Genomic DNA, 24,742 nt, shown 5'->3' with positions numbered 1-24,742 from the left:
TACTAGTCCTTTTACAGTGATGCATTTACGTGTAGTAGCATAATGAAACATGTATCACATATTTTGTACGACAATATCTAATGATTGTACGAACAACTACACAGTGAAACTATCGGTATCTTGTGTGTGGGTGATCTAAATGAATGTTCCTATGGTATTTCATGATAAATGAGTTATTTGAACCAATGATTCTGCAAGTGCAACGTTCCTTTAAAGATATGAATGCACAATGCAATGTTTTGATCAGAGTTTTGAAAAATGAAATTAGTGCCAAAGTAATTGTAAAAAACTGTAGCTATCTGTGGGCTGGACTGGGCTGGCGAGAGAGGAAAACATTTCCTTTAGAGCAGAGTGTGTGTGTTTGTGTGTGTGTGTCTCTGTGTGTGTACTCACAGCGTGTCTACTGTGTAGTTTCTCTAGCAGGGTGTAGTCGGTGCCTTTAGGGAAGCGACTCTCCTCGTTGATCAGAGCCAACATGCCCAGTTTCTGACGGACAAAAGGAAGGTTTGTTTCTGAGACCAGCGTACTGTTTGGTCAGCTTGGCACAGCTACACATAGAGACAGAGATGGGTGCTATGTGGCCTTGGTCAGGATAGTCAGGTAGGTCCCCTAGGAGAGGCTTGTCCTAGAGTAAGTCTTAGCGTTAGTCTGGGGGTCCCCTAGGAGAGGCTTGTCCTAGAGTAAGTCTTAGCGTTAGTCTGGGGGTCCCCTAGGAGAGGCTTGTCCTAGAGTAAGTCTTGGCGTTAGTCTGGGGGTCCCCTAGGAGAGGCTTGTCCTAGAGTAAGTCTTAGCGTTAGTCTGGGGGTCCCCTAGGAGAGGCTTGTCCTAGAGTAAGTCTTAGCGTTAGTCTGGGGGTCCCCTAGGAGAGGCTTGTCCTAGAGTAAGTCTTAGCGTTAGTCTGGGGGTCCCCTAGGAGAGGCTTGTCCTAGAGTAAGTCTTAGCGTTAGTCTGGGGGTCCCCTAGGAGAGGCTTGTCCTAGAGTAAGTCTTAGCGTTAGTCTGGGGGTCCCCTAGGAGAGGCTTGTCCTAGAGTAAGTCTTGGCGTTAGTCTGGGGGTCCCCTAGGAGAGGCTTGTCCTAGAGTAAGTCTTGGCGTTAGTCTGGGGGTCCCCTAGGAGAGGCTTGTCCTAGAGTAAGTCTTAGCGTTAGTCTGGGGGTCCCCTAGGAGAGGCTTGTCCTAGAGTAAGTCTTAGCGTTAGTCTGGGGGTCCCCTAGGAGAGGCTTGTCCTAGAGTAAGTCTTGGCGTTAGTCTGGGGTCCCCTAGGAGAGGCTTGTCCTAGAGTAAGTCTTGGCGTTAGTCTGGGGGTCCCCTAGGAGAGGCTTGTCCTAGAGTAAGTCTTAGCGTTAGTCTGGGGGTCCCCTAGGAGAGGCTTGTCCTAGAGTAAGTCTTAGCGTTAGTCTGGGGTCCCCTAGGAGAGGCTTGTCCTAGAGTAAGTCTTAGCGTTAGTCTGGGGTCCCCTAGGAGAGGCTTGTCCTAGAGTAAGTCTTAGCGTTAGTCTGGGGGTCCCCTAGGAGAGGCTTGTCCTAGAGTAAGTCTTAGCGTTAGTCTGGGGGTCCCCTAGGAGAGGCTTGTCCTAGAGTAAGTCTTAGCGTTAGTCTGGGGGTCCCCTAGGAGAGGCTTGTCCTAGAGTAAGTCTTAGCGTTAGTCTGGGGGTCCCCTAGGAGAGGCTTGTCCTAGAGTAAGTCTTAGCGTTAGTCTGGGAGTCCCCTAGTAGAGGCTTGTCCTAGAGTAAGTCTTAGCATTAGTCTGGGGGTCCCCTAGTAGAGGCTTGTCCTAGAGTAAGTCTTAGCGTTAGTCCGGGGTTCCCCTAGTAGAGGCTTGTCCTAGAGTAAGTCTTAGCGTTAGTCTGGGGTTCCCCTAGTAGAGGCTTGTCCTAGAGTAAGTCTTAGCGTTAGTCTGGGGGTCCCCTAGTAGAGGCTTGTCCTAGAGTAAGTCTTAGCGTTAGTCTGGGGGTCCCCTAGGAGAGGCTTGTCCTAGAGTAAGTCTTAGCGTTAGTCTGGGGTCCCCTAGGAGAGGCTTGTCCTAGAGTAAGTCTTAGCGTTAGTCTGGGGGTCCCCTAGGAGAGGCTTGTCCTAGAGTAAGTCTTAGCGTTAGTCTGGGGGTCCCCTAGTAGAGGCTTGTCCTAGAGTAAGTCTTAGCGTTAGTCTGGGGTCCCCTAGTAGAGGCTTGTCCTAGAGTAAGTCTTAGCGTTAGTCTGGGGGTCCCCTAGTAGAGGCTTGTCCTAGAGTAAGTCTTAGCGTTAGTCTGGGGGTCCCCTAGTAGAGGCTTGTCCTAGAGTAAGTCTTAGCGTTAGTCTGGGGGTCCCCTAGGAGAGGCTTGTCCTAGAGTAAGTCTTAGCGTTAGTCTGGGGGTCCCCTAGGAGAGGCTTGTCCTAGAGTAAGTCTTAGCGTTAGTCTGGGGGTCCCCTAGTAGAGGCTTGTCCTAGAGTAAGTCTTAGCGTTAGTCTGGGGGTCCCCTAGTAGAGGCTTGTCCTAGAGTAAGTCTTAGCGTTAGTCTGGGGGTCCCCTAGGAGAGGCTTATCCTAGAGTAAGTCTTGGCGTTCGTCTGCTATACCTACCTTCTCGATGAGGTCCAGACACTCTGCATTCTCCTTCCAGTCTATAGCTTCCCACAGGATCCCCTCTCTGAGGAAACAACACAACTCATACATGAACAGTGAGTTAGGGAGACAGTGGTTGTATTGTCCACAGGTTCATGTGATGAAATGAGCTGTGACCAGGCTGCTGTCGTCCCATTTAAAACATTTGGCAGCGTGCCTGCATATCTAGAACAACATGGTCACACCCAAACAACCCCCAGATAGGAAACAAAATGGTGCTCTGATGTGTCCCAAATGGCACTCAATTTCCTACATAGTGAGAGCAGTATGGCCCTTTGTTAAAAGTAGTGCACTACATAAGGAATCAAATGTAATTTAAGACACAGCCATGTCGGGTAACCAACCTGTTGTACTCCAGCTGTTCCAGGGAGAAGATGTGTTTGTTGAAGTATTCCTGGAGCTTCTCGTTGGCGTAGTTGATGTTGAACTGTTCAAACCTGTTCACCTAGAGGATGGAAATATAAACCATATCATCACGAACAGAACCCTACTATCCTAGCCTGGTTCCAGATTTATAACAGAACCATACTATCCTAGCCTGGTCCCAGATCTAAAACAGAACCACACTATCCTAGCCTGGTCCCAGATCTGTAACAGAACCATACTATCCTAGCCTGGTCCCAAATCTACATCACTAACAGAACCATACTATCCTAGCCTGGTCCCAGATCTATAACAGAACCATACTATCCTAGCCTGGTCCCAGATCTATAACAGAACCATACTATCCTAGCCTGGTCCCAGATCTATAACAGAACCATACAATCCTAGCCTGGTCCCAGATCTATAACAGAACCATACAATCCTAGCCTGGTCCCAGATCTATAACAGAACCATACTATCCTAGCCTGGTCCCAGATCTATAACAGAACCATACTATCCTGGCCTGGTCCCAAATCTACATCACTAACAGAACCATACTATCCTAGCCTGGTTCCAGATCTAAAACAGAACCATACTATCCTAGCCTGGTTGCAGATCTAAAACAGAACCATACTATCCTAGCCTGGTCCCAGATCTATAGCAGAACCATACTATCCTAGCCTGGTCCCAGATCTAAAACAGAACCATACTATCCTAGCCTGGTTGCAGATCTAAAACAGAACCATACTATCCTAGCCTGGTCCCAGATCTATAACAGAACCATACAATCGTAGCCTGGTTCCAGATCTAAAACAGAACCATACTATCCTAGCCTGGTCCCAGATCTATAATATCACTAACAGAACCATACTATCCTAGCCTGGTTCCAGATCTAAAACAGAACCATACTATCCTAGCCTGGTTCCAGATCTAAAACAGAACCATACTATCCTAGCCTGGTCCCAGATCTATAATATCACTAACAGAACCATACTATCCTAGCCTGGTCCCAGATCTATAACAGAACCATACTATCCTAGCCTGGTGCCAGATCTATAACAGAACCATACTATTCTAGCCTGGTCCCAGATCTATAATATCACTAACAGAACCATACTATCCTAGCCTGGTCCCAGATCTATAACAGAACCATACTATCCTAGCCTGGTGCCAGATCTATAACAGAACCATACTATCCTAGCCTGGTCCCAGATCTATAACAGAACCATACTATCCTAGCCTGGTGCCAGATCTATAACAGAACCATACTATCCTAGCCTGGTCCCAGATCTATAACAGAACCATACTATTCTAGCCTGGTGCCAGATCTATAACAGAACCATACTATCCTAGCCTGGTGCCAGATCTATAACAGAACCATACTATCCTAGCCTGGTGCCAGATCTATAACAGAACCAGACTATTCTAGCCTGGTCCCAGATCTATAACAGAACCAGACTATTCTAGCCTGGTCCCAGATCTATAACAGAACCATACTATCCTAGCCTGGTTCCAGATCTATAACAGAACCAGACTATTCTAGCCTGGTCCCAGATCTATAACAGAACCAGACTATTCTAGCCTGGTCCCAGATCTATAACAGAACCATACTATCCTAGCCTGGTGCCAGATCTATAACAGAACCATACTATCCTAGCCTGGTCCCAGATCTATAACAGAACCATACGATCCTAGCCTGGTCCCATATCTATAACAGAACCATACTATTCTAGCCTGGTTCCAGATCTATAACAGAACCATACTATCCTAGCCTGGTGCCAGATCTATAACAGAACCAGACTATTCTAGCCTGGTCCCAGATCTATAACAGAACCAGACTATTCTAGCCTGGTCCCAGATCTATAACAGAACCAGACTATTCTAGCCTGGTCCCAGATCTATAACAGAACCAGACTATTCTAGCCTGGTCCCAGATCTATAACAGAACCAGACTATTCTAGCCTGGTCCCAGATCTATAACAGAACCATACTATTCTAGCCTGGTCCCAGATCTATAACAGAACCATACTATTCTAGCCTGGTCCCAGATCTATAACAGAACCATACTATTCTAGCCTGGTCCCAGATCTATAACAGAACCATACTATTCTAGCCTGGTCCCAGATCTATAACAGAACCATACTATTCTAGCCTGGTGCCAGATCTATAACAGAACCATACTATTCTAGCCTGGTCCCAGATCTATAACAGAACCATACTATTCTAGCCTGGTGCCAGATCTATAACAGAACCATACTATTCTAGCCTGGTCCCAGATCTATAACAGAACCATACTATTCTAGCCTGGTCCCAGATCTATAACAGAACCATACTATTCTAGCCTGGTCCCAGATCTATAACAGAACCATACTATTCTAGCCTGGTCCCAGATCTATAACAGAACCATACTATTCTAGCCTGGTCCCAGATCTATAACAGAACCATACTATTCTAGCCTGGTCCCAGATCTATAACAGAACCATACTATCCTAGCCTGGTGCCAGATCTATAACAGAACCATACTATCCTAGCCTGGTGCCAGATCTATAACAGAACCATACTATTCTAGCCTGGTCCCAGATCTATAACAGAACCATACTATCCTAGCCTGGTCCCAGATCTATAACAGAACCATACGATCCTAGCCTGGTCCCAGATCTATAACAGAACCATACTATTCTAGCCTGGTCCCAGATCTATAACAGAACCATACTATCCTAGCCTGGTCCCAGATCTATAACAGAACCATACGATCCTAGCCTGGTCCCATATCTATAACAGAACCATACTATTCTAGCCTGGTTCCATATCTATAGCAGAACCATACTATTCTAGCCTGGTCCCAGATCTATAACAGAACCATACTATTCTAGCCTGGTTCCATATCTATAGCAGAACCATACTATTCTAGCCTGGTCCCAGATCTATAGCAGAACCATACTATTCTAGCCTGGTCCCAGATCTATAACAGAACCATACTATTCTAGCCTGGTCCCAGATCTATAACAGAACCATACTATTCTAGCCTGGTGCCAGATCTATAACAGAACCATACTATTCTAGCCTGGTCCCAGATCTATAACAGAACCATACTATCCTAGCCTGGTCCCAGATCTATAACAGAACCATCCTATTCTAGCCTGGTCCCAGATCTATAACAGAACCATACTATTTTAGCCTGGTCCCAGATCTATAACAGAACCATCCTATTCTAGCCTGGTCCCAGATCTATAACAGAACCATACTATTCTAGCCTGGTCCCAGATCTATAACAGAACCATACTATCCTAGCCTGGTCCCAGATCTATAACAGAACCATACTATTCTAGCCTGGTGCCAGATCTACAACAGAACCATACTATTCTAGCCTGGTCCCAGATCTATAACAGAACCATACTATTCTAGCCTGGTCCCAGATCTATAACAGAACCATACTATTCTAGCCTGGTGCCAGATCTACAACAGAACCATACTATTCTAGCCTGGTCCCAGATCTATAACAGAACCATACTATTCTAGCCTGGTTCCAGATCTATAACAGAACCATACTATTCTAGCCTGGTCCCAGATCTATAACAGAACCATACTATCCTAGCCTGGTTCCAGATCTATAACAGAACCATACTATCCTAGCCTGGTCCCAGACCTATAACAGAACCATACTATCCTAGCCTGGTCCCAGATCTATAACAGAACCATACTATTCTAGCCTGGTTCCAGATCTATAACAGAACCATACTATTCTAGCCTGGTTCCAGATCTATAACAGAACCATACTATCCTAGCCTGGTGCCAGATCTATAACAGAACCATACTATTCTAGCCTGGTCCCAGATCTATAACAGAACCATACTATTCTAGCCTGGTCCCAGATCTATAACAGAACCATACTATTCTAGCCTGGTCCCAGATCTATAACAGAACCATACTATTCTAGCCTGGTCCCAGATCTATAACAGAACCATACTATTCTAGCCTGGTCCCAGACCTATAACAGAACCATACTATCCTAGCCTGGTCCCAGACCTATAACAGAACCATACTATTCTAGCCTGGTCCCAGACCTATAACAGAACCATACAATCCTAGCCTGGTCCCAGATCTAAAACAGAACCATACTATTCTAGCCTGGTCCCAGATCTATAACAGAACCCTACTATCCTAGCCTGGTCCCAGATCTATAACAGAACCATACTATTCTAGCCTGGTCCCAGATCTATAACAGAACCATACTATTCTAGCCTGGTCCCAGATCTATAACAGAACCATACTATCCTAGCCTGGTCCCAGATCTATAACATCACTCATGCTAATCCAACTTCCTTCAAATGCTGCAGGGTCTTTTACTTTAAAAACACAAAGCTACCTCAAAGTTCTCGAAGCCGAAAATGTCGAGGATGCCGATGGACTTGAAGTTGTCCTTCCCTCTGACCTTCTGGTTGATCCGTGTGATAATCCAGGAGAAAGACTGGGCGTACAACGCCATGGCAACCGAGTCCCGAGAGTCCACCGCCTATCAATCAAATGATCAGACAATGAAAGGGTTAATTAATATACAGGCCAAACCAGACGAGTCCAGCTACGTCCCAAACAGTGCCCTTTTCCCCTTTAGAGTGCGTTACTTTTGAGCATTGCACTGAATATTAATCTGTCAACAGTGAGTCTCTAGACCCAGTTAAACTACATCAACAGCGAGTCACAGTTAAACTACATCAACAGTGAGTCACAGTTAAACTACATCAACAGTGAGTCACAGTTAAACTACATCAACAGTGTGTCCCAGTTAAACTACATCAACAGCGAGTCACAGTTAAACTACATCAACAGTGAGTCTCTAGGCCCAGTTAAACTACATCAACAGTGAGTCTCTCGGCCCAGTTAAACTACATCAACAGTGAGTTACAGTTAAACTACATCAACAGTGAGTCTCTAGGCCCAGTTAAACTACATCAACAGTGAATCCCAGTTAAACTACATCAACAGTGAGTCTCTAGGCCCAGTTAAACTACATCAACAGTGAATCCCAGTTAAACTACATCAACAGTGAGTCTCTAGGCCCAGTTAAACTACATCAAAAGAGAGTCCCAGTTAAACTACATCAACAGTGAGTCCCACTTAAACTACATCAACAGTGAGTCCCTAGGCCCAGTTAAACTACATCAACAGTGAGTCTCTAGGCCCAGTTAAACTACATCAACGGTGAATCCCAGTTAAACTACATCAACAGTGAGTCTCTAGGCCCAGTTAAACTACATCAACAGTGAGTCTCTAGGTCCCTGTTAAACTACATCAACAGTGAGTCACAGTTAAACTACATCAACAGTGAGTCTCTAGGCCCAGTTAAACTACATCAACAGTGAGTCTCTAGGCCCTGTTAAACATACATCAACAGTGAGTCTCTATGCCCAGTTAAACTACATCAACAGTGAGTCCCAGTTAAACTACATAAACATTGTGTCTCTAGGCCCAGTTAAACTACATCAACAGTGAGTCCCAGTTAAACTACATCAACAGTGTGTCCCAGGTAAACTACATCAACAGTGTGTCCCAGTTAAACTACATCAACAGTGGGTCTCTAGGCTCAGTTAAACTACATCAACAGTGAGTCTCTAGGCCCAGTTAAACTACATCAACAGTGAGTCCCAGTTAAACTACATAAACATTGTGTCTCTAGGCCCAGTTAAACTACATCAACAGTGAGTCCCAGTTAAACTACATCAACAGTGTGTCCCAGGTAAACTACATCAACAGTGTGTCCCAGTTAAACTACATCAACAGTGGGTCTCTAGGCCCAGTTAAACTAAATCAACAGTGAGTATCTAGGCCCTGTTAAACTACATGAACAGTGAGTCTCTAGGCCCAGTTAAACTACATCAACAGTGAGTCCCAGTTAAACTACATCAACAGTGTGTCCCAGTTAAACTACATCAACAGTGAGTCTCTAGGCCCAGTTAAACTACATCAACAGTGAGTCCCAGTTAAACCTCATCAACAGTGAGTCTCTAGGCCCAGTTAAACTACATAAACAGTGAGTCTCTAGGCCCAGTTAAACTACATCAACAGTGAGTCCCAGTTAAACTACATCAACAGTGTGTCCCAGTTAAACTACATCAACAGTGAGTCTCTAGGCACAGTTAAACTACATCAACAGTGAGTCACAGCTAAACTACATCAACAGTGAGTCCCAGTTAAACTACAACAACAGTGACCCTCTAGGCCCAGTTAAACTACATCAACAGTGAGTCCCAGTTAAACTACGTCAACAGTGAGTCCCAGTTAAACTACGTCAACATTGAGTCTCTAGGCCCAGTTAAACTACATCAAAAGAGAGTCCCACTTAAACTACATCAACAGTGAGTCCCAGTTAAACTACATCAACAGTGAGTCCCTAGGCCCAGTTAAACTACATCAACAGTGAGTCTCTAGGCCCAGTTAAACTACATCAACAGTGAGTCTCTAGGCCCTGTTAAACTACATCAACAGTGAGTCTCTAGGTCCCTGTTAAACTACATCAACAGTGAGTCTCTAGGCCCTGTTAAACTACATCAACAGTGAGTCTCTAGGCCCAGTTAAACTACATCAACAGTGAGTCCCAGTTAAACTACATAAACTTTGTGTCTCTAGGCCCAGTTAAACTACATCAACAGTGAGTCCCAGTTAAACTACATCAACAGTGAGTCTCTAGGCCCAGTTAAACTACATCAACAGTGAGTCCCAGTTAAACTACATCAACAGTGAGTCCCAGTTAAACCTCATCAACAGTGAGTCCCAGTTAAACTACATAAACAGTGAGTCTCTAGGCCCAGTTAAACTACATCAACAGTGAGTCCCAGTTAAACTACATCAACAGTGAGTCCCAGTTAAACTACATCAACAGTGAGTCCCAGTTAAACCTCATCAACAGTGTGTCCCAGTTAAACTACATCAACAGTGAGTCTCTAGGCACAGTTAAACTACATCAACAGTGAGTCACAGTTAAACTACATCAACAGTGAGTCCCAGTTAAACCACAACAACAGTGACCCTCTAGGCCCAGTTAAACTACATCAACAGTGAGTCCCAGTTAAACTACGTCAACAGTGAGTCCCAGTTAAACTACATCAACATTGAGTCTCTAGGCCCAGTTAAACTACATCAAAAGAGAGTCCCACTTAAACTACATCAACAGTGAGTCCCTAGGCCCAGTTAAACTACATCAACAGTGAGTCTCTAGGCCCAGTTAAACTACATCAACAGTGAGTCTCTAGGCCCTGTTAAACTACATCAACAGTGAGTCTCTAGGTCCCTGTTAAACTACATCAACAGTGAGTCTCTAGGCCCAGTTAAACTACATCAACAGTGAGTCCCAGTTAAACTACATAAACATTGTGTCTCTAGGCCCAGTTAAACTACATCAACAGTGAGTCCCAGTTAAACTACATCAACAGTGTGTCCCAGGTAAACTACATCAACAGTGTGTCCCAGTTAAACTACATCAACAGTGGGTCTCTAGGCCCAGTTAAACTAAATCAACAGTGAGTCTCTAGGCCCTGTTAAACTACATCAACAGTGAGTCTCTAGGCCCAGTTAAACTACATCAACAGTGAGTCCCAGTTAAACTACATCAACAGTGAGTCCCAGTTAAACCTCATCAACAGTGAGTCCCAGTTAAACTACATCAACAGTGAGTCTCTAGGCACAGTTAAACTACATCAACAGTGAGTCACAGTTAAACTACATCAACAGTGAGTCCCAGTTAAACTACAACAACAGTGACCCTCTAGGCCCAGTTAAACTACATCAACAGTGAGTCCCAGTTAAACTACGTCGACAGTGAGTCCCAGTTAAACTACGTCAACAGTGAGTCCCAGTTAAACTACATCAACAGTGAGTCTCCAGGCCCAGTTAAACTACATCAACAGTGAGTCCCAGTTAAACTACGTCGACAGTGAGTCCCAGTTAAACTACATCAACAGTGAGTCCCAGTTAAACTACATCAACAGTGAGTCTCTAGGCCCAGTTAAACTACATCAACAGTGAGTCCCAGTTAAACTACGTCAACAGTGAGTCCCAGTTAAACTACGTCAACAGTGAGTCCCAGTTAAGCTACATCAACAGTGAGTCCCAGTTAAACTAAATCAACAGTGAGTCCCAGTTAAACTACATCAACAGTGAGTCTCTAGGCCCAGTTAAACTACATCAACAGTGAGTCTCTAGACCCAGTTAAACTACATCAACAGTGAGTCTCTAGGTCCAGTTAAGCTACATCAACAGTGAGTCCCAGTTAAACTAAATTAACAGTGTGTCCCAGTTAAACTACATCAACAGTGAGTCTCTAGGCCCAGTTAAACTACATCAACAGTGAGTCTCTAGACCCAGTTAAACTACATCAACAGTGAGTCTCTAGGCCCAGTTAAACTACATCAACAGTGAGTCTCTAGACTCAGTTAAACTACATCAACAGTGAGTCTCTAGACCCAGTTAAACTACATCAAGAGTGAGTCTCTAGACCCAGTTAAACTACATCAACAGTGAGTCCCAGTTAAACTACATCAACAGTGAGTCTCTAGGCCCAGTTAAACTACATCAACAGTGAGTCTCTAGACCCAGTTAAACTACATCAACAGTGAGTCTCTAGGCCCAGTTAAACTACATCAACAGTGAGTCTTTAGGTGCAGTTAATATGTCAGCATTGAATTTTGTATTTATTTATTTCATTTAACCTTTATTTAACTAGGCAATTCAGTTAAGAACCACTTCCTATTTACAATGACGTACAACTGGGGCATAGTGGGTTAACTGCCTTGTTCAGGGGCAGAATGACAGATGTTTACCTTGTTAGCCCAACACTCTAACCACTAGGCTAACTGCCGTCCCTACACTCTAACCACTAGGCTACATGCCGCCCCTACACTCTAACCAATAGGCTACATGCCGTCCCTACTCTAACCACTAAAGGGGTGTTACGGTACAGAGTCAATGTGGAGGCTTAAGGTCCTACTCACATCGGCTGCGGAGAGCGTGATCAAACAGTCTTCCGGTACAGCTGGTGCTCTCATGCATGTTTCAGTGTTATTTGCCTCAAAGTGAGCATAGAAGTAGTTTATCTCTCCCGGTAGGCTTGTGTCACTGGACAGCTTTCGACTGTCACGTGATTGTAGCTGGTTGTAGCTTGTCCCATCAGATAACCTGGCACACATTAGCCCCATGCTAACAACTTGATATACAAGTAACCTCCTGCACAGGATGCTAGTCTATTGCAAGGCCACTAAGTTCCAGGACTATAATTAATCTGTGGGAGTGGGACACATGTTGATTAGAGAATAGAGCTGGACTGGTGGCTCCAGGAACTCCATCAGAGAGCAGAGGAATGGCTGTTTGTCCAGGTTATGACCAGGGATATGGGTTAGATGTTAGGATGGCTGTTGGTCCAGGTTATGACCAGGGTTAGACGTTAGGATGGCTGTTTGTCCAGGTTATGACCAGGGATAGACGTCAGGATGACTGTTGGTCCAGGTTATGACCAGGGATATGGGTTAGACGTTAGGATGGCTGTTTGTCCAGGTTATGACCAGGGATATGGGTTAGATGTTAGGATGGCTGTTGGTCCAGGTTATGACCAGGGTTAGACGTTAGGATGGCTGTTTGTCCAGGTTATGACCAGGGATAGACGTCAGGATGACTGTTGGTCCAGGTTATGACCAGGGATATGGGTTAGACGTTAGGATGGCTGTTTGTCCAGGTTATGACCAGGGATATGGGTTAGACGTTAGGATGGCTGTTTGTCCAGGTTATGACCAGGGATAGACGTCAGGATGACTGTTGGTCCAGGTTATGACCAGGGATATGGGTTAGACGTTAGGATGGCTGTTTGTCCAGGTTACGACCAGGTATATGGGTTAGGATGGCTGTTTGTCCAGGTTATGACCAGGGATATGGGTTAGGATGGCTGTTTGTCCAGGTTATGACCAGGGATATGGGTTAGGATGGCTGTTTGTCCAGGTTATGACCAGGGATATGGGTTAGGATGGCTGTTTGTCCAGGTTATGACCAGGTATATGGGTTAGGATGGCTGTTGGTCCAGGTTATGACCAGGGTTAGACGTTAGGATGGCTGTTTGTTCAGGTTATGACCAGGGATATGGGTTAGGATGGCTGTTTGTCCAGGTTATGACCAGGGATATGGGTTAGATGTCAGGATGACTGTGGCTCCTGTCTGGTCCAAAGTAGTGCACTATATAATGGATAGGATGCCATTTGGGATAGATATATATATATATGAATGAGAGAGAGAGAGACATTTTTTATATTTTTTAAAATAAGTATTTTTACTGTTAAATTCAAAATCGTTTTTTGTTGATGTTGTATTGTGTCGTCTCACTTTTGTTTGTTTATTTCACTTACTTTGGCAATGTAAACCCATTTCCCAATGCCAATAAAGCCCCTTTGAATTGAATTGAGGGAGAGAGAGAGAGAAATACTGGTCTCGTCTGGACTGAGCTATTTGTTTTAATCGTGAAAAGCTTTCTTGTGTTCCTCGTGTGGTCGTCACAATTACCCCGGCTCTGTCTGCATCGGTCTCCCAGTCTGTGTCATTAGAAAGGTCAGGCTCTGTCTGCATATCCAATATGTTTTATGACATTCCATGGGCATGACACTCGTGTTCCAAGAAGAATAGTTTAACATAATTCAAACCTCAAAGATTTCTATTGGCCTTTCAATGGTGGAAAAGACCACAAATGCAGCAATATATTTAAATATATTTCAAATGTAATCTCTGAACACATCACATTTCTCACATATTCATTCAAATGAGACAGTAGTCTGGACAATTGAAGCCAAAGATGAGAATAATTCTGCTCATGTCCTTTCCAGTTGTGTGTTAGACTTTCCCTAGTGGAGAAGATGTGTTACTGTCCCTAGTGGAGAAGATTTGTTACTGTCCCTAGTGGAGAAGATGTGTTACTGTCTCTAGTGGAGAAGATGTGTTACTGTCCCTAGTGCAGAAGATGTGTTACTGTCCCTAGTAGAGAAGATGTGTTACTGTCCCTAGTGGAGAAGATGTGTTACTGTCTCTAGTGGAGAAGATGTGTTACTGTCCCTAGTGCAGAAGATGTGTTACTGTCCCTAGTAGAGAAGATGTGTTACTGTCCCTAGTGGAGAAGATGTGTTACTGTCCCTAGTGGAGAAGATGTGTTACTGTCCCTAGTGGAGAAGATGTGTTACTGTCTCTAGTGGAGAAGATGTGTTACTGTCCCTAGTGGAGAAGATGTGTTACTGTCCCTAGTAGAGAAGATGTGTTACTGTCTCTAGTGGAGAAGATGTGTTACTGTCCCTAGTGGAGAAGATGTGTTACTGTCTCTAGTGGAGAAGATGTGTTACTGTCTCTAGTGGAGAAGATGTGTTACTGTCCCTAGTGGAGAAGATGTGTTACTGTCCCTAGTGGAGAAGATGTGTTACTGTCTCTAGTGGAGAAGATGTGTTACTGTCCCTAGTGGAGAAGATGTGTTACTGTCTCTAGTGGAGAAGATGTGTTACTGTCTCTAGTGGAGAAGATGTGTTACTGTCTCTAGTGGAGAAGATGTGTTACTGTCTCTAGTGGAGAAGATGTGTTACTGTCTCTAGTGGAGACGATGTGTTACTGTCTCTAGTGGAGAAGATGTGTTACTGTCCCTAGTAGAGAAGATGTGTTACTGTCCCTAGTGGAGAAGATGTGTTACTGTCTCTAGTGGAGAAGATGTGTTACTGTCCCTAGTGGAGAAGATGTGTTACTGTCCCTAGTGGAGAAGATGTGTTACTGTCCCTAGTAGAGAAGATGTGTTACTGTCCCTAGTGGAGAAGATGTGTTACTGTCTCTAGTGGAGAAGATGTGTTACTGTCTCTAGTGCAGAAGATGTGTTACTGTCCCTAGTGGAGAAGATGTGTTACTGTCCCTAGTGTAGAAGATGTGTTACTGTCTCTAGTGGAGAAGATGTGTTACTGTCCCTAGTGGAGAAGATGTGTTACTGTCCCTAGTGGAGAATATGTGTTACTGTCTCTAGTGGAGAAGATGTGTTATTGTCTCTAGTGGAGAAGATGTATAGAAGATGTGTTACTGTCTCTAGTGGAGAAGATGTGTTACTGTCCCTAGTGGAGAAGATGTGTTACTGTCCCTAGTAGAGAAGATGTGTTACTGTCCCTAGTGGAGAAGATGTGTTACTGTCCCTAGTGGAGAAGATGTGTTATTGTCTCTAGTGGAGAAGATGTGTTACTGTCCCTAGTGGAGAAGATGTGTTACTGTCTCTAGTGGAGAAGATATGTTACTGTCCCTAGTGGAGAAGATGTGTTACTGTCCCTAGTGGAGAAGATGTGTTACTGTCTCTAGTGGAGAAGATGTGTTACTGTCTCTAGTGGAGAAGATGTGTTACTGTCCCTAGTGCAGAAGATGTGTTACTGTCTCTAGTGGAGAAGATGTGTTACTGTCCCTAGTGGAGAAGATGTGTTACTGTCCCTAGTGGAGAAGATGTGTTACTGTCCCTAGTAGAGAAGATGTGTTACTGTCCCTAGTGGAGAAGATGTGTTATTGTCTCTAGTGGAGAAGATGTATGGTGGTCCTTCTGTAGCTCAGTTGGTAGAGCATGGCGCTTGTAACGCCAGGGTAGTGGGTTCGATCCCCGGGACCACCCATACGTAGAATGTATGCACACATGACTGTAAGTCGCTTTGGATAAAAGCGTCTGCTAAATGGCATATATTATTATTATTATTATATTAAGATGTGTTACTGTCTCTAGTGGAGAAGATGTGTTACTGTCCCTAGTGGAGAAGATGTGTTACTGTCCCTAGTAGAGAAGATGTGTTACTGTCCCTAGTGGAGAAGATGTGTTACTGTCCCTAGTGGAGAAGATGTGTTATTGTCTCTAGTGGAGAAGATGTGTTACTGTCCCTAGTGGAGAAGATGTGTTACTGTCTCTAGTGGAGAAGATGTGTTACTGTCCCTAGTGGAGAAGATGTGTTACTGTCCCTAGTGGAGAAGATGTGTTACTGTCTCTAGTGGAGAAGATGTGTTACTGTCTCTAGTGGAGAAGATGTGTTACTGTCCCTAGTGCAGAAGATGTGTTACTGTCTCTAGTGGAGAAGATGTGTTACTGTCCCTAGTGGAGAAGATGTGTTACTGTCCCTAGTGGAGAAGATGTGTTACTGTCCCTAGTAGAGAAGATGTGTTACTGTCCCTAGTGGAGAAGATGTGTTACTGTCCCTAGTGGAGAAGATGTGTTACTGTCCCTAGTGGAGAAGATGTGTTACTGTCCCTAGTGGAGAAGATGTGTTACTGTCCCTAGTGGAGAAGATGTGTTACTGTCCCTAGTGGAGAAGATGTGTTACTGTCCCTAGTGCAGAAGATGTGTTACTGTCTCTAGTGGAGAAGATGTGTTACTGTCCCTAGTGGAGAAGATGTGTTACTGTCTCTAGTGGAGAAGATGTTTTACTGTCTCTAGTGCAGAAGATGTGTTACTGTCTCTAGTGGAGAAGATGTGTTACTGTCCCTAGTGGAGAAGATGTGTTACTGTCTCTAGTGGAGAAGATGTGTTACTGTCTCAGTCTGAACCTCCTGATCATTATCACTGGGTTTTATTGTATAAGGAATTGGGCACACAAAGAACAAGAAATGATGCAAAGTCACGCAAGGGATTTAGAGAGAGGGAGGCAGATATGGGGGAGAGAGAGAGACAGACAGAGACAGAGAGAGGGAGGCAGACATGGGGGAGAGAGAGAGAGAGACAGAGAGAGACAGAGAGAGAGGGAGACAGATATGGGGGAGAGAGAGACAGACAGAGACACAGAGAGAGGGAGGCAGATATGGGGGAGAGAGAGAGACAGAGACACAGAGAGAGGGAGGCAGATATGGGGGAGAGAGAGAGACAGACAGAGAGAGAGAGGCAGATATGGGGGAGAGAGAGAGACAGAGACAGAGAGAGAGGGAGGCAGATATGGGAGAGAGAGACAGACAGACAGAGACAGAGAGACAGAGAGACAGACACAGAGAGAGAGAGAGACACAGAGAGAGAGAGACAGAGACAGAGAGAGAGACACAGAGAGAGAGACAGAGACAGAGACAGAGAGAGGCAGGCATGGGGGACAGAGAGAGAGAGGCAGGCATGGGGGATAGAGAGAGAGGCAGGCATGGGGGACAGAGAGAGAGAGGCAGGCATGGGGGACAGAGAGAGAGAGGCAGGCATGGGGGATAGAGAGAGAGGCAGGCATGGGGGACAGAGAGAGAGAGGCAGGCATGGGGGACAGAGAGAGAGAGGCAGGCATGGGGGATAGAGAGAGAGGCAGGCATGGGGGACAGAGAGAGAGGCAGGCATGGGGGACAGAGAGAGAGGCAGGCATGGGGGACAGAGAGAGAGGCAGGCATGGGGGACAGAGAGAGAGGCAGGCATGGGGGATAGAGAGAGAGAGGCAGGCATGGGGGACAGAGAGAGAGAGGCAGGCATGGGGGACAGAGAGAGAGAGGCAGGCATGGGGGACAGAGAGAGAGAGAGGCAGGCATGGGGGACAGAGAGAGAGGCAGGCATGGTGGATAGAGAGAGAGAGGCAAGCATGGGGGACAGAGAGAGAGGGGCAGGCATGGGGGATAGAGAGAGATGCAGGTGTGGGGGATAGAGAGAGAGAGAGGCAGGCATGGGGGATAGAGAGAGAGAGGCAGGCATGGGGGATAGAGAGAGAGGCAGGCATGGGGGATAGAGAGAGAGGCAGGCATGGGGGATAGAGAGAGAGGCAGTGTAACAAGGCCAATACAGTATAGTCGTGGCCAAAAGTTTTGAGAATGACACTAATATTAATTTTCACAAAGTCTGCTGCCTCAGTTTGTATGATGGCAATTTGCATATACTCCAGAATGTTATGAAGAGTGATCAGATGAATTGCAATTATTTGCAAAGTCTCTCTTTGCCATGCAAATGAACTGAATCCCTGTCACGATCGTCGTAAGGAGTCATTTTCAACATTAACAATGGACACTGTACTGTCTACACTCGGTTTGATGTTTACATTAAAACAGTTTCATTAAATCAATTTTAATCCTGTCACGATCGTGGTAAGAAGCGGACCAAAATGCAGCGTGGTATTCATTATGATGTTTTAATTAAAGAAAGCATTGAACACTGAATACAAAACAATAAACGAATAACGACCGTGAAGCTATAATCAGAACCGTGCTGACACAAGCAACTGACATAGACAATCACCCACAAAGTACCCACAGAATATGGCTGCCTAAATATGGTTCCCAATCAGAGACAACGATAGACAGCTGCCTCTAATCTAGAACCAATCTAGGCAACCATAGACATACAATTTACCTAGAAAGGTTACAGCCCCATAAACATACAAAACCCCTAGACAAGACAAAAACATATACATCCCCCATGTCACACCCTGACCTAACCAAAATAATAAGGAAAACAAAGAATACTAAGGTCAGGGTGTGACAATCCCAAAAAAACATTTCCACTGAATTTCAGCCCTGCCACAAAAGGACCAGCTAACATCATGTCAGTGTTTATCTCGTTAACACAAGTGAGTGTTGATGAGGACAAGGCTGGAGATCACTCTGTCATGCTGATTGATTTCAAATAACAGACTGGAAGCTTCAAAAGGAGGGTGGTGCTTGGAATCATTGTGTTTCCTCTGTCAACCATGGTTACCTTCAAGGAAACATGTGCAGTCATTATTGATTTGCGCAAAAAGGGCTTCACAGGCAATGATATTGCTGCCAGTAAGATTGCACCTAAATCAACCATTTATTGGGTCATCAAAAACTTCAAGGAGAGCGGTTCAATTGTTGTGAAGAAGGCTTCAGGGCGCCCAAGAAAGTCCAGCAAGTGCCAGGACTTCTCCTAAAGTTGATTCAGCTGCGGGATCGGGGCACCACCAGTACAGAGCTTGCTCAGGGATGGCAACAGGCAGGTGTGAGTGCATCTGCACACACAGTGAGGCGAAGACTTTTGGAGGATGGCCTGGTGTCAAGAAGGGCAGCAAGGAAGCCACTTCTCTCCAGGAAAAACATCAGGGACAGACTGATATTCTGCAAAAGGTACAGGGTTTGGACTGTTGAGGACTGGGGAAAAGTCATTTTCTCTGATGAATCCCCTTTACGATTGTTTGGGGCATCTGGAAAAAAGCTTGTCCAGAGAAGACAAGTTGAGAGCTAACATCAGTCCTGTGTCATGCCAACAGTAAAGTATCCTGAGACCATTCATGTGTGGGGTTGCTTCTCAGCCAAGGGAGTGGGTTCACTCACAATTTTGCCTAAGAACACAGCCATGAATAAAGAATGGTACCAACACATCCTCCAAGAGCAACTTCTCCCAGCCATCCAGGAACAGTTTGGTGATGAACAATGTCTTTTCCAGCATGATGGAGCACCTTGTCATAAGGCAAAAGTGATAACTAAGTGGCTCGGGGAACAAAACATAGATAGTTTGTGTCCACGGCCAGGAAACTCCCCAGACCTTAATCCCATTGAGAACTTGTGGTCAATCCTCAAGAGGCGGGTGGACAAACACAAAACCCACAAATTCTGACAAACTCCAAGCACTGATTATACAAGAATGGGCTGCCATCAGTCAGGATGTGGCCCAGAAGTTAATTGACAGCATGCCAGGGTGGATTGCAGAGGTCTTGAAAAAGAAGGGTCAACACTGCAAATATTGACTCTTTGCATCAACTTCATGTAATTGTCAATAAAAGCCTTTGACACTTATGAAATGCTTGTAATTATACTTCAGTATCCATAGTAACATCTGACAAAAATATCTAAAGACACTGAAGCAGCAAACTTTGTGAAAATTAATATTTGTGTCATTCTCAAAACGTTTGGCCACGACTGTACAGCTGGGCTTGGCTCAGTATGACTCAGCTCAGTAGTGTGAAAGGGGTATTATTTCGTCAGGAGTCGGTGTGACAGGTTAAGGCCAGTCAGGGAGAGGCAGAGGGAAGGGGCTCTTACCTGTTCCACAGTGAGGGGCTCTTACCTGTTCCACAGTGAGGGGCTCTTACCTGTTCCACAGTGAGGGGCTCTTACCTGTTCCACAGTGAGGGGCTCTTACCTGTTCCACAGTGAGGGGTTCTTACCTGTTCCACAGTGAGGGCATCTTACCTGTTCCACAGTGAGGGGCTCTTACCTGTTCCACAGTGAGGGCATCTTACCTGTTCCACAGTGAGGGGTTCTTACCTGTTCCACAGTGAGGGGTTCTTACCTGTTCCACAGTGAGGGGTTCTTACCTGTTCCACAGTGAGGGGTTCTTACCTGTTCCACAGTGAGGGGTGAACAGATCTCCTCTCCTCTCAGGATCATGGACCTTTGGGTCAGAACCTCAGACAGCTGGAACGAGTCCAGGCCCAGCAGATCACTGACATTACTGACCACTGAGAAAGAGACAGAGAGATATGTTACTAACCACTAGAGAGAGACAGAGAGATATGTTACTAACCACTGGAGAGACAGACAGATATGTTACTAACCACTGGAGAGAGAGACAGATATGTTACTAACCACTAGAGAGACAGACAGATATGTTATTAACCACTGGAGAGAGACAGACAGATATGTTACTAACCACTGGAGAGACAGACATATATGTTACTAACCACTGGAGAGAGACAGACAGATATGTTACTAACCACTGGAGAGAGAGACAGAAAGATGTGTTACTAACCACTGGAGAGACAGACAGATATGTTACTAACCACTGGAGAGAGAGACAGAAAGATGTGTTACTAACCACTGGAGAGACAGACAGATATGTTACTAACCACTAGAGAGAGAGACAGAAAGATGTGTTACTAACCACTGGAGAGACAGACATATATGTTACTAACCACTGGAGAGAGACAGACAGATATGTTACTAACCACTGGAGAGACAGACAGATATGTTACTAACCACTGGAGAGACAGACAGATATGTTACTGACCACTGGAGAGACAGACAGATATGTTACTAACCACTGGAGAGACGGACAGATATGTTACTAACCACTGGAGAGACAGACAGATATGTTACTAACCACTGGAGAGAGAGACAGACAGACATATAACTAACCACTGGAGAGAGAGACAGATATGTTACTAACCACTGGAGAGACGGACATATATGTTGCTAACCACTGGAGAGACAGACAGATATGTTACTAACCACTAGAGAGAGAGACAGATATGTTACTGACCACTGGAGAGAGACAGAAAGATATGTTACTAACCACTAGAGACAGACAGAGAGATATGTTACTAACCACTGGAGAGACAGACAGATATGTTACTGACCACTGGAGAGAGACAGACAGATATGTTACTAACCACTGGAGAGACAGACAGATATGTTACTAACCCCTGGAGAGAGACAGACAGATATGTTACTAACCACTAGAGAGACAGACAGATATGTTACTAACCACAAGAGACAGACAGATATGTTACTAACCACAAGAGACAGACAGATATGTTACTAAGCACTGGAGAGACAGACAGATATGTTACTAACCACAAGAGACAGACAGATATGTTACTGACCACTGGAGAGAGACAGATGTGTTACTAACCACTGGAGAGAGACAGACAGATATGTTACTAACCACTGGAGAGAGACAGACAGATATGTTACTAACCACTGGAGAGACAGACAGATATGTTACTAACCACTGGAGAGACAGACAGATATGTTACTGACCACTGGAGAGACAGCCATATATGTTACTAACCACTGGAGAGACAGACAGATATGTTACTAACCACTGGAGAGACAGACAGATATGTTACTGACCACTGGAGAGACAGACAGATATGTTACTAACCACTGGAGACAGACAGATATGTTACTAACCACTGGAGAGACAGACAGATATGTTACTGACCACTGGAGAGACAGACAGATATGTTACTAACCACTGGAGAGAGAGACAGACAGATATGTTACTAACCACTAGAGACAGACAGATATGTTACTAACCACTGGAGAGAGAGACAGACAGATGTGTTACTAACCACTGGAGACAGACAGATATGTTACTAACCACTAGAGAGAGACAGAAAGATATGTTACTAACCACTAGAGAGAGACAGAAAGATATGTTACTAACCACTGGAGAGAGACAGACAGATATGTTACTAACCACTAGAGAGAGACAGACAGATATGTTACTAACCACTGGAGAGAGACAGACAGATATGTTACTAACCACTAGAGAGAGACAGAAAGATATGTTACTAACCACTAGAGACAGACAGATGTGTTACTAACCACTAGAGAGAGACAGAAAGATATGTTACTAACCACTGGAGAGAGACAGACAGATATGTTACTAACCACTAGAGAGAGACAGAAAGATATGTTACTAACCACTGGAGAGAGACAGAAAGATATGTTACTAACCACTGGAGAGAGACAGACAGATATGTTACTAACCACTAGAGAGAGACAGAAAGATATGTTACTAACCACTAGAGAGAGACAGAAAGATATGTTACTAACCACTAGAGAGAGACAGAAAGATATGTTACTAACCACTGGAGAGAGACAGAAAGATATGTTACTAACCACTAGAGAGAGACAGAAAGATATGTTACTAACCACTGGAGAGAGAGACAGATATGTTACTAACCACTGGAGAGACGGACATATATGTTGCTAACCACTGGAGAGACAGACAGATATGTTACTAACCACTGGAGAGACAGACAGATATGTTACTAACCACTGGAGAGAGAGACAGACAGACATATAACTAACCACTGGAGAGAGACAGAAAGATATGTTACTAACCACTGGAGAGAGACAGAAAGATATGTTACTAACCACTGGAGAGAGACAGACAGATATGTTACTAACCACTAGAGAGAGACAGAAAGATATGTTACTAACCACTAGAGAGAGAGAGACAGATATGTTACTAACCACTGGAGAGACGGACATATATGTTGCTAACCACTGGAGAGACAGACAGATATGTTACTAACCACTAGAGAGAGAGACAGATATGTTACTGACCACTGGAGAGAGACAGAAAGATATGTTACTAACCACTAGAGACAGACAGAGAGATATGTTACTAACCACTGGAGAGACAGACAGATATGTTACTGACCACTGGAGAGAGACAGACAGATATGTTACTAACCACTGGAGAGACAGACAGATATGTTACTAACCACTGGAGAGAGACAGACAGATATGTTACTAACCACTAGAGAGACAGACAGATATGTTACTAACCACAAGAGACAGACAGATATGTTACTAACCACAAGAGACAGACAGATATGTTACTAACCACTGGAGAGACAGACAGATATGTTACTAACCACAAGAGACAGACAGATATGTTACTGACCACTGGAGAGAGACAGATGTGTTACTAACCACTGGAGAGAGACAGACAGATATGTTACTAACCACTGGAGAGAGACAGACAGATATGTTACTAACCACTGGAGAGACAGACAGATATGTTACTAACCACTGGAGAGACAGACAGATATGTTACTGACCACTGGAGAGACAGCCATATATGTTACTAACCACTGGAGAGACAGACAGATATGTTACTAACCACTGGAGAGACAGACAGATATGTTACTGACCACTGGAGAGACAGACAGATATGTTACTAACCACTGGAGACAGACAGATATGTTACTAACCACTGGAGAGACAGACAGATATGTTACTGACCACTGGAGAGACAGACAGATATGTTACTAACCACTGGAGAGAGACAGAAAGATATGTTACTAACCACTAGAGACAGACAGATATGTTACTAACCACTGGAGAGAGAGACAGACAGATGTGTTACTAACCACTGGAGACAGACAGATATGTTACTAACCACTAGAGAGAGACAGAAAGATATGTTACTAACCACTAGAGAGAGACAGAAAGATATGTTACTAACCACTGGAGAGAGACAGACAGATATGTTACTAACCACTAGAGAGAGACAGACAGATATGTTACTAACCACTGGAGAGAGACAGACAGATATGTTACTAACCACTAGAGAGAGACAGAAAGATATGTTACTAACCACTAGAGACAGACAGATGTGTTACTAACCACTAGAGAGAGACAGAAAGATATGTTACTAACCACTGGAGAGAGACAGACAGATATGTTACTAACAACTAGAGAGAGACAGAAAGATATGTTACTAACCACTGGAGAGAGACAGAAAGATATGTTACTAACCACTGGAGAGAGACAGACAGATATGTTACTAACCACTAGAGAGAGACAGAAAGATATGTTACTAACCACTAGAGAGAGACAGAAAGATATGTTACTAACCACTGGAGAGAGACAGAAAGATATGTTACTAACCACTAGAGAGAGACAGAAAGATATGTTACTAACCACTGGAGAGAGACAGAAAGATATGTTACTAACCACTGGAGAGAGACAGACAGATATGTTACTAACCACTAGAGAGAGACAGAGAGATGTGTTACTAACCACTGGAGAGAGACAGAAAGATATGTTACTAACCACTAGAGACAGACAGATATGTTACTAACCACTGGAGAGAGAGACAGACAGATGTGTTACTAACCACTGGAGACAGACAGATATGTTACTAACCACTAGAGAGAGACAGAAAGATATGTTACTAACCACTAGAGAGAGACAGAAAGATATGTTACTAACCACTGGAGAGAGACAGACAGATATGTTACTAACCACTAGAGAGAGACAGACAGATATGTTACTAACCACTGGAGAGAGACAGACAGATATGTTACTAACCACTAGAGAGAGACAGAAAGAT

General features: G+C 44.4%; 1 protein-coding gene across 1 annotated transcript in view; it reads right to left on the bottom strand.

The window, feature by feature from the left end:
• Positions 1-24,742, bottom strand: part of LOC124044486 (unconventional myosin-X-like) — a 175,984-nt gene that overhangs the window by 90,379 nt on the left and 60,863 nt on the right. Inside the window, exons 8-12 of the mRNA XM_046364115.1 lie at positions 20,230-20,348; positions 7,328-7,474; positions 2,943-3,043; positions 2,557-2,623; positions 394-486 (exon numbers count right to left, since the gene is read on the bottom strand). Of these exons, the coding sequence (XP_046220071.1) occupies positions 394-486; positions 2,557-2,623; positions 2,943-3,043; positions 7,328-7,474; positions 20,230-20,348 (527 nt within the window). The remainder of the gene's footprint in view (positions 1-393; positions 487-2,556; positions 2,624-2,942; positions 3,044-7,327; positions 7,475-20,229; positions 20,349-24,742) is intronic.

Source organism: Oncorhynchus gorbuscha, linkage group LG09 (assembly GCF_021184085.1).
Source record: "Oncorhynchus gorbuscha isolate QuinsamMale2020 ecotype Even-year linkage group LG09, OgorEven_v1.0, whole genome shotgun sequence".
NCBI classification, from domain to species: domain Eukaryota; kingdom Metazoa; phylum Chordata; class Actinopteri; order Salmoniformes; family Salmonidae; genus Oncorhynchus; species Oncorhynchus gorbuscha.
The sequence above is the reverse complement of the archived record's forward strand: the minus strand, read 5'-3'. Positions and strand labels throughout refer to the sequence as shown.